We start from the raw sequence: 9,883 nt of genomic DNA on the forward strand, positions 1-9,883 counted from the left end.
TCTTCAACTGCACTGTTCACCAGCGCATGCGCAGCTCAAACTCAGACCATTACAGAATTAGGAACTCCAACGACCAAGCAACAGTCCTTCAATGTATACACACAAGTGCTATGGGACTAAATGAGTGCTGTACATACATTCAAGAATGGAACTGAGCAGGTTTTGTCTTTATAAAAACACACGGCATGTGATTAAACCTCCTAAAGGCAATTCAGATGTGCTGAAGATCTAGAAACTCCTAGCTTTGTAGTGTTAGCTACAAACAAACAAAACCCAAAGGAAGCTCCTTGCCACTCTGTAGGGACTAACTGAGAAGAATAAAAAAATTACACAGCTCGCAGTCTTCGCCCTACATGAGAAACTTGACGCAATCATACTTGCCAACCAATAAACATGCCTCCACACTTTATTAACCTTTGTGCAACATGATCATTTGAATAAAATCTCCACTCTATCCCAGATCGGAAAACGTGACTTCATAAAAATATAGTGCTTTAAAAATGTATCAATATGTTACTTAAGACTATCACCGTACCAAACCCAGGTCTTTTTCAAATTGTTACATACGCAGACTTCATGATACCAAGTGGATGCCTTCAGGTAGCTAAACATCCACGCTGGACTTCACCGCTGCTGAATTTCTCCTCTGACTAAACAATATCAAGTCAATTACACACATCAATCTTTTCCACCCCTCTCCCTTTAATTAGTATGTATTTATATACTGCCATCATGACATAAAAGTACTTTCCAGGCAGTATTTAAGTCTGAAGCTGCAAGCCTCCATCTACAACTAGAGTACTCCCTGTAACATAAGGGGACTCTAGAAGAAAGACAACAGCTTGTGCAACTTCACGAGGCTCTCCAAATCTTCCAAGGAGAATTCCTTTCTTCAGCTGATCTTCTTCCAAATGAGCAGTCATCTCTGTGTGAATAAAGCCTAAGAGAGGAGAGATATTTGAAGAGTTACCCAACCTTCAACAAAATTTCTCTAGATTTTCCCTGGAATCCTCCAAAGGCAGAGATCTACAGAAGTCCATTACCAAAAAAAAAAAAAAAAGTTAACTAAAATTGGGTCCCCAAACCGTATTTAGTACCACTTTTCTGAAAGACAATATACACTCATTTCACCAAAACATTCTCAATACAAACACGAGTATGAAATCTCTGGCAAGGAACCTCCACAGCTTGCAAGTGTTTCCATTATACTTTAGAACTTCTGACAGCACTTGCATGATTTCTATTACAGCACTCATTTGAAGAATATTTCTTGACGTTTTTGAAGGACATTTATTTCATTTATCTGAGATTCAGTTTTCCCACTGCTGCACTTCCTTTCACATAAGCTGCAGCTTTGTAAAGAGCTCACTTTACCTGCTTTCTAGCTGCCAAGAAGGGAATCACAGAATCACAGAATGGTAGGGGTTGGAAGGGACCTCTGTGGGTCACCTAGTCCAACCCCCTGCCGAAGCAGGGTCACCTACAGCAGGCTGCACAGGATCTTGTCCAGGCGGGTCTTGAATATCTCCAGAGAAGGAGACTCCACAACCTCCCTGGGCAGCCTGTTCCAGTGCTCCGTCACCCTCAGAGGGAAGAAGTTCTTCCTCATGTTCAGACGGAACTTCCTGTGCCTCAGTTTGTGCCCATTGCCCCTTGTCCTGTCACTGGCCACCACTGAAAAGAGCTTGGCCCCATCCTCCTGACATCCACCCTTCAGATATTTGTAAGTATATATTAGGTCCCCTCGCAGCCTTCTCTTCTTCAGGCTGAACAAGCCCAGCTCCCTCAGCCTCTCCTCGTAGGGGAGATGTTCCAGTCCCCTCATCATCCTCGTAGCCCTCCGCTGGACTCTCTCCAGTAGCTCTTCATCTTTCTTGAACTGGGGAGCCCAGAACTGGACACAGTACTCCAGATGGGGCCCCACCAGGGCAGTGTAGAGGGGAAGGAGAACCTCCCTCGTCCTGCTGGCCACACTCTTCTTGATGCACCCCAGGATTCCATTGGCTTTCTTGGCAGCCAGGGCACACTGCTGGCTCATGGTTAACCTGTCATCCACCAGGACACCCAGGTCCCTCTCAACAGAGTTGCACTCCAGCAGGTCCGTCCCAAGCCTGTACTGGTGCATGAGGTTGTTCCTCCCCAGGTGCAGGACCCTGCATTTGCCTTTGTTGAACCTCATCAGGTTCCTCTCTGCCCAGCTTTCCAGCCTATCCAGGTCATGCTGAATGGCAGCACAGCCTTCTGGTGTATCTACCACATCTCCCAGTTTGGTGTCATCAGCAAACTTGCTGAGGGTACATTCTAACTCTTCATCCAGGTCGTTGATGAAGAAGTTAAACAAGACTGGGCCCGGTACTGACCCCTGGGGGACACCACTAGTTACCGGCCTCCAACTAGACTCAGTCTCGGTTGTGCTTTCTACGGTAGAACCCTGCCTCTTTACGATGGCTCTGCACCCTTCAGTGAGCTGCTCAACTCACTAAACAATAAAAAGTCTTTTTCCTGCCTATTTTACAAGCTGAACTGGTTCATGCAGAGGTCTGAAAGGCCTCAGAGCTAGCACAAGGTGTGCAGCAGAGCGCACAGCTAGGAGTGGGAAAAGTCAGAAAAGACAGAAGGGATTTTTCCTTAAGGGTGGTGGTTTCCCTGGACTAGATTGTCTTTTGACATCACAGCCTGGTCCTCACAGAACTTTCTTTCCAAACTCTCTCCTTTCCTACAGGGATAGCCAGCTTCTCATGGACTTTCGTGTTTCTCTAACAACAAATAAGCATCCTGTAGCAGGAGACAAGGGTAGCTGTCTGTCTATAATTAGTTCTCATCCTTCCATCTGCAAGGACAGCAGGTTTTGACAGAGCAACAAAGAAAAAAAGACATTTATTATGTAATAACGGATAGAGAAACAAGTAGACACACTCTTCCAAATTTCTCAGTGTTCCCTTAAAAAGACTGAAGGCTTTGTGAAAGAATGTATTGTGCTTAAAACTGAAACAAAAGAGATTTACAACATTTACTTACAAAAGTTGAAGAAAGTAATAGAAATTTTTCTTAAGTTACTTTCAGAGTACAGAAAATATCCAGCGGTCTGGACAATCATATATGCAACAGTCAAGGATGTAGCTATTTCCCAAAAACTAACCTGGAGCAACCACGTTGACTCGAATTTGCTTTTTTGCTACTTCTTTAGCAAGAGAGCGTGAAAATCCAACTAATCCTGCTTTGGTAGCACTGTATACACTTTGACCAGAGTTGCCTTTAAGTCCTACAACACTTCCTAAAATAAAGACACATCAAAGAGAAGAAAAGATTTAATTACTAATTTGAAACTTACACTAGCTTTATCATTTTAGTTTTAAATTTGGAATGGAAAGTGATACTAAAAGAAAAGTAATTAAAAGTATATTAGTAAATGTACTTTACAGCCTACTGCTGGGATAAGCAAATCCCTCAATTCTCTGTGATTTTTGTGTAATCCATATATCTATGTTGACTAACAGGCACCAGGAGAGTAAAATGAAGAGCTTTCCAAAAAATTTATCCTTGCACAGGAAAAAAAAAACAAAAAACAGCTGTACCTATTCGATTCTTAGCTAATAACTAGCAGCTAGTAGATTTAAGCTAGTAGATTTACATACTGACAGAGCTGACAAAGAATGGCAAAATTCACTCTGAGGTGTTTATTACTGAAACAAGATGGTTTTGCATTTAGAAGTTGCTGAAATTACATAAAAGAATAAGCATTCATACAGAAATGCTAAATACAGAATATCTGAATACAAATAAAATGGTCAATTTACACCTGCGAAAACTTTCTGGAAACCAATTACATCGAATTCCACTGGATTAGATGAGCAACTTACCTATATTGACAATAGCACCTCCTTGCTGTTGAATCATGCTTCTTACAGCAGCTTTGCATGTCAGCATTGTTCCCAAAAGGTTAGTGTGAATCTGGGCTATCATGTCTTCAGTCTTGGTTCTCAGTAACAAACTATCCCTGACAAACAGACCAAATCACCCCAAAGAACTCACTGAACAACGCCAACGATCACATGCACTCATAATAAAACATGACTGATTAACAGAATATTAACAGGCATTTCTATGGTTCTATACATTCCAGCATTCAAAATGATGACACTGCAAGCACGACACAAAGCAAGAAAAAAATTCAGCTGTGCTTCTGGCAACAAAGCCTGCTTTGCAGAGAGGCATCCAACATTGGTTTGGACTATTTCAGGGTGAAGAAGTGGAAGAGAGAGGAGTAGAGGGGGAACTCAAACTCCGAATGCAGACACTATACTGAAAGCTGTATCACGTTAGAATTTTCCCTTCATCAGTGTGAATGCTTGAGTGCTTGTGGTGGTTTAGCACTAGCCGGCAACTGAGTACCATGTGGCCACTTGCTCACTCCTCCCCCCACGTCCCGGTGGGATGGCGAGGAAAATCAGAGGAAAAAGGTAAAACTCATGGGCTGGGATAAAGACAGTTTAACATGACAGCAAAGGAAAAGAAAAAAATAACAACAATAACACTAATAAAAGAATATACAAAGCGAGCGATGCACAACACAATTTTCTCACCACCCACAAACCCGATGCCCGTCCCGTCCCCGAGCAGCGATCCCTGCTCCCCAGCCAACTCCCCCTGCTAGACACTGAGCACCACGCCATATGGTATCAAATGTCCCCTGTCAGCTGTCCAGGCTGTGTCCCCTCCCAGCCTCCCGTGAAAATTAACTCCGTCCCAGCCAAAACCAGGACAGCGCTTAACACTGCTCTGAGACGTGCTCAGTAACAATACTCCTACTAAATGCAAAGGCTCTCAGCACCCTGTAGTAAGATGCTGTCATCTAGAATTACACACAATCTTGTAAGGAATAACTAACCTGTTGATCCCAGCCGCATTCACCAAGTAGTTAACAGGACCTAAATTCCTCTGCATCTCCTCAAAAGTATTTTGGACTTCTTGTTCACTGGATACATCACAGCTAAGTGCCAGATGTCCTGCTGTATTGAAATAAAGGCACATCATAAGAACAGTAAAACACTGTATACCATTCATAAACCTTCTTCAGAATTTATCAAGCCAATTGCTAAAACAGATGTTGAACTAATTGTAGCTTGAGGAACCCATTTAATCTCCAGTGAATTAAATAAGGACAATTTCCAAGTACTGTATTGATCAGTTCTGTGACAATTTCTTGCTTTATATTTTAGCCTTTTGAAATCAGAAGTTCAGCATGAGCAGACTGGTCTCAGTTCTGGCTCGGTCACGAGCCAAGGATGACTAAATTCATACCACCTCCCCGTTGTGACCTTGAACAATTCCTTCCATCTTACCCATTCTATCTGCAAGATGTGAACTGTAACATACTTAACTTTTCCAAAGGATACTGTGAAAAGCAAATTGTACTGAGAGAGCTTTTCTTTTAAATTTCTCAGCTTTTACTTTCATTTTCATCTAGTTAAACAATGAGATTTATTTTATGACTTAGTACTCGTAACATTTAGCTAAGCATTGGACAGTGAAGAACGTATTGCAAAGCAGCATACATACCACCAAGATTACGTGCAGTAGTCTGGGCTAATTCCAGATTTCTAGCAATAATCGCCAGGCGGCAGCCTTTCTGTGCCAGTAACTCTGCGACAGCTTTTCCTATTCCTCGGGATCCTCCAAAAATGGCGCAAACCTTGCCCATCTTCAAAAATAATTCACAAATTGCAAATAAGCTATGAATTTCAGGTCCAGTATAGCAGAAAATAACCACTGTTCTTATCAACATCACGGCCCTTACTAGTCTGCAGCATTTTGTAACATCAGATTATAGAATTATTCATCTGTTAATTTTTTATTCACCAAAAAATAAATAACTGAACTAGACACCAATTCTACAAATACAAGTCAATTCTTAATGATTTCTGAACTAGTAAAAAAACTGTGCGTGTAATCTAGCATTTCAATACTAGTGTTACGATAACTCCTATTCAGTTGATGAAATAAGTGATTTACTTATCTAAAGGCCACCATGCATTGTTCAGCTGTTCATTCAAAGCCAGTGTAGTAGTTGTAATGATACTGTTCCTGCAAGCACTATTCTTGTACTAAAGCCTGAAGGCCTCACTCCACCCTCAGCATCTGTGCTGGACATCCACACTGCAGACTCTACTGAGCCTGACACTGTTGTATTTACACTAGTTTATACTAAGTTACACTATATAATACTATGTTTTACCACTAGCCTTAGGTTTTTTTGTTTCTGCTTTTGAAGACAAAAAAGCTTTCTGAAACGTGCAAGGATTCCGAAGTAGCTAGTTGAAATGTCTACAAAGGAGTGTAAGAAGAAAGTACTTCTGTAGAACGCTCTTTTATTCTGAAACCTCTAGAAACCAGTCAGCTGGTTTGGAATTTCCTGAGGAGCCACAGGCAGAATCCAAGCAACTGTAATGAACCTCTTTTCCATACATGCCAATAAATCCTTTTTGAACTCAATTATACTTTGTCTCCGTAACATCCTGAGGCAACAAGCTTCATTCTTTGCAGAAAAGTACTTCCCTTTGCTCTTCATCTGCTTTCTGATTAGAGAACACTACGCGTTTCTCCTCGTACCTTGCCCTTGCTGTTTGTAACTTCAGAGGCTACTCTTCCGCACTTGACCCTTCCCCTGTATCCTCTTTCAGGTCTAGTTACTTTTACCCTTATAGAAGCCATTCCGTATGTCACTAAAGACTGTCCAAGCTCTCAATCCTGCCAGCCTACCTTTGCCTGCCTTAGGCCTGTTACACCCTTTTGGATGTGTAGTGACCAGGAGAGCACACGGTGTTAAGCACACAAGGACACCATCCACTCACACAATGGCAGAACGATTTTGGTCTTCCTTGACAGGGCCTGGAAGAGCAGACGGTCCTTTTCTGTAACAAAGTAAGCACAAGTGCTTGAAATCAACCCGTGTTTCTGCTTCCGCTGGCAAGTTTAAATCAGCTTCCTAGGAGTAGGAAGAGGATTAAACACTTGTATCTCAGGTGGTGGCCCTTTCAAAAGAACAGGTACAAAAAGATGTCCTGCATGAAGACCATTCCTCAGTGACAAACCCAGGCACCACTGCCTCACCAGAAAGACTCGTCTTTTTAGTAGTCCTCATTAGGCAGCTAGACTGCAAGAGACGAACGAACCCAGAGGTCTTGCACCCTGGTAACTACAGCTCCTGCTGTCTTAGCAGACTAAAGGCACAGCCTGCATTTTGTTGACAAATTTTTTTGTTAGAAGCAAAGTCTCAGTCTGCCTTCTCCATCGTGACTGATCTCGTCTTTCACAGAATTATCCACACTGACTTTTGGAAGTTCTTACCTACTTGTTGCAGCAGTGTTGTACTAGGATTTCTCCCCCCGTATTTTGTTCTTACCAGCACTGAGCATACCTACTCTCTTATTTTTATTTGAAACATGGAATACTACAGGAGGGATCTCTGGAAGTCACCTCATCTAAGTCCTCGACCCCTGAGCAATGTCAAGTGAACCATCTTACGCTGCAAGTGCTGCCAGACCTATATGTATTTCCCAAATAATTCCACACGTGCTTAGCTACGCAGGACCCAAACAGCTGCCCGTGGGGTGAGAACTCCTTTCGAACCTATCCTCCTACCCTTCCTGGTCTCCGAGCAAAATCTCCGCGTACCCTACCGCTCTCGGGAAGAACAGGGCAAGTCCCTGGAGCGTTGACCAGGGCCGTGCAGGGGCAGCAGCAATGCACCATTCGTGTTTTAGCACAACAGAGCCGCGCAGACCCTCTGAAGTTGTGACTTCAGAGAAAAAAACGGCAGCAGGAGGAACCACCCCGCGCCCCCCGGCTGAAGACAGACGGGGAAACCCAGCGTCCGCCCAGCAACGGGCTCTTGGGGCCGCCACGCCGCGCACCCGGCCGCCGGTGCCACCTTCGGCCCGCGGCCCTGCTCTCCCCGGAGCAAGGCCCTCGCCCCGTGCCGCCCCGGGCTCCGGCGGCACCGCTGCCCGCCGCCTCACGCCGCAGCCAGACGGGCCGGGCCGCCCCGCCGCCGCGCCCACCCGTGCGCCCGCAGCCGCGGCCCACGCCCCCCGCCGGGACACCGGCCCAGCCCCGACCCCCTCCGCAAACCTCTCGGGGGAGGGCGCGGGGGTAGACGCGGGGTCCCGCCGGCCTCCTCCGGCCCGGGGCGGCGCTCGCGTCCCTCCCTCGCGGCCCACCGCAGCCCCTCACGGCCCACGGCGGGAGGCCGCCCCCAGGCCCCCCCGCGCCTCGTCCCCGGGGCGCAGGGCGGGAGCGAAGGGCAGAGGCAGGGCCCCGCGGCTCGGCTCGGCGGCCGGGCTCAAGGGGGAGCCCGCGGCACAGACAGCGGGGCGCCGGGAGCCGTAGCCCGGCCAGGAGCGCGCCCACCCGCCGCGGGGCATGCCGGGAGCCGTAGTCCGGCCGGGAGACCGGCGCGGGGCATGCCGGGAGCCGTAGTCCGGCCGGGAGACCGCCGCGGGGCATGCCGGGAGCCGTAGTCCCCGCGCGGCGGCGGTGCCACGGTGGCGGGGCGGCCGCGTCCCGACGGCGTCGTGTCCACCCCCCCCGCCTTGTCAGGGCCTGAGGCGAGGGCGTGTCCTTCCACGTGTCCTTCAGCTGACCTTCTGGCGGTGTCCGCCTTCCTTCCCGGGGCTTTCCTTAGCCCACCGCGGGCGTCGGGAGGTGACCGGACGACGTGACCCCCCCCTCTGCAGAAGCCCTGGATGCTGGCAGCAGCTGGAAAGGGAGCGGGGAGCTGCTGGGGCCTGCGCTGCGCCCGCGGCGGGGCCTGGGCAGGGCGCAGCTCCCTACGGTGAGGGGGAGAGCTGCCATGGTGGGTGGGCCTCGGCCCCGCGTGTGCCTCCCGGCGCCTCGGAGCCCCCCTGCGAGCAGCCCTTCTGCCTGCAGGGTGGGTCAGGGGAGGTTCAGGTTGGGCATCAGGAAAAATATCTCTACTGAAAGTGTGGTCAGGCATTGGAACAGGCTGCCCAGGGAGGTGGTGGAGTCGCCATCCCTGGAGGGGTTCAAAACACATGTAGATGTGGCACTTCGGGCCATGGCTTAGCAGGCAGGGTGGTGTTGGGGTGACGGTTGGACTTCATGGTCTTAGAGGTCTTTTCCAACCTTAATGGCTCTATGATTCACTTCACATGTTGCAGTTTTAAACTTACATCGAGGTATCTGCACAACCTCCATCTTTGCCACTGGTACTGCGCTTCCCACCCAGCCCCAGCACTCGTTGCCGGAATTCACATGGGGCACGAAGTAGCTGCCTCGCCATGAACGGAGATCTCTGCCCGGCCCTTGTCTCCCCCTCCCTGTACAAAAAGGTGTTTTATATGTAGACACCTACATGCAGATGAACAAGGATTTTGCCTCTTCTATTCTCACATTTCCTTGCCTGAAAATCCCTAGGAGCATGTGTGAGGCATTCCTATACCAGTAAATCAGTTAAAACCAGTTAAAATGGAAACAGCTGAAGGCAGATAAACCCAAAACGCAGAAATACTTGTGAGAGTTCCTGTTTAGCAACCAAAATAAACTTCATGATCTGCAATTAAACTAATACAAAAAACTGCTATAACAGTAATGCTGTGAACATTTATGTCCAACGAAATGTATGCTAGCGGGGTTTCTGCGGAGTCTTAAGTCACACATACCAGGTAAATTTTTTCACCTGAGAAACAAGAAGAAAATCGGTCACAATCGTGTACAAGAGTAAACTTTTGAAATTTTTTTGAGAAAAATAACTATTAAAAGGTTTTGCAAGGTACCAAAGGTCAAAAAGACACTGGAGTTTCTCTGAGCTCGGCATACTGTACTTCGTACAGTTCTTGCTTTTGACTTGAAGGCTATTACTCAG

General features: G+C 47.1%; 1 protein-coding gene across 3 annotated transcripts; it reads right to left on the minus strand.

Annotated features, from left to right (window-relative positions):
• Window positions 1-388: 388 nt before the first annotated feature.
• On the minus strand, window positions 389-8,331 carry CBR4 (carbonyl reductase 4). Of its 3 annotated transcripts, none has more exons than XM_075421685.1 (7): window positions 8,131-8,331; window positions 6,852-6,911; window positions 5,560-5,701; window positions 4,889-5,009; window positions 3,861-3,997; window positions 3,140-3,274; window positions 389-940 (listed from the first exon to the last, which is right to left on the minus strand). In XM_075421685.1, the coding sequence occupies exons 3-7, from the start codon at window positions 5,699-5,701 to the stop codon at window positions 762-764; spliced, it is 714 nt and encodes a 237-aa protein (XP_075277800.1). In that variant the 5' UTR covers window positions 6,852-6,911; window positions 8,131-8,331; the 3' UTR covers window positions 389-761. The 3 variants fall into 3 exon arrangements, with proteins under 3 accessions (XP_075277800.1, XP_075277799.1, XP_075277801.1); XM_075421684.1 differs by having other exon boundaries at window positions 6,760-6,911; window positions 8,131-8,330; XM_075421686.1 differs by lacking the exon at window positions 6,852-6,911.
• Between the last annotated feature and the right edge of the window lie 1,552 nt (window positions 8,332-9,883).

Source organism: Opisthocomus hoazin, chromosome 5, assembly GCF_030867145.1.
Source record: "Opisthocomus hoazin isolate bOpiHoa1 chromosome 5, bOpiHoa1.hap1, whole genome shotgun sequence".
Classification (NCBI taxonomy): domain Eukaryota; kingdom Metazoa; phylum Chordata; class Aves; order Opisthocomiformes; family Opisthocomidae; genus Opisthocomus; species Opisthocomus hoazin.

Coding starts and splice junctions, on each gene's coding strand:
- CBR4 (XM_075421686.1), bottom strand. CDS start 5,701: ATGGGCAAGGTTTGCGCCATTTTTGGAGGATCCCGAGGAATAGGAAAA. Junction 3,998..4,888: donor AATGCGGCTGGGATCAACAG/GTTAGTTATTCC, acceptor TCTGTTTGTCAG/GGATAGTTTGTTACTGAGAA. Junction 3,275..3,860: donor AGGTGCTATTGTCAATATAG/GTAAGTTGCTCA, acceptor TCTTTATTTTAG/GAAGTGTTGTAGGACTTAAA.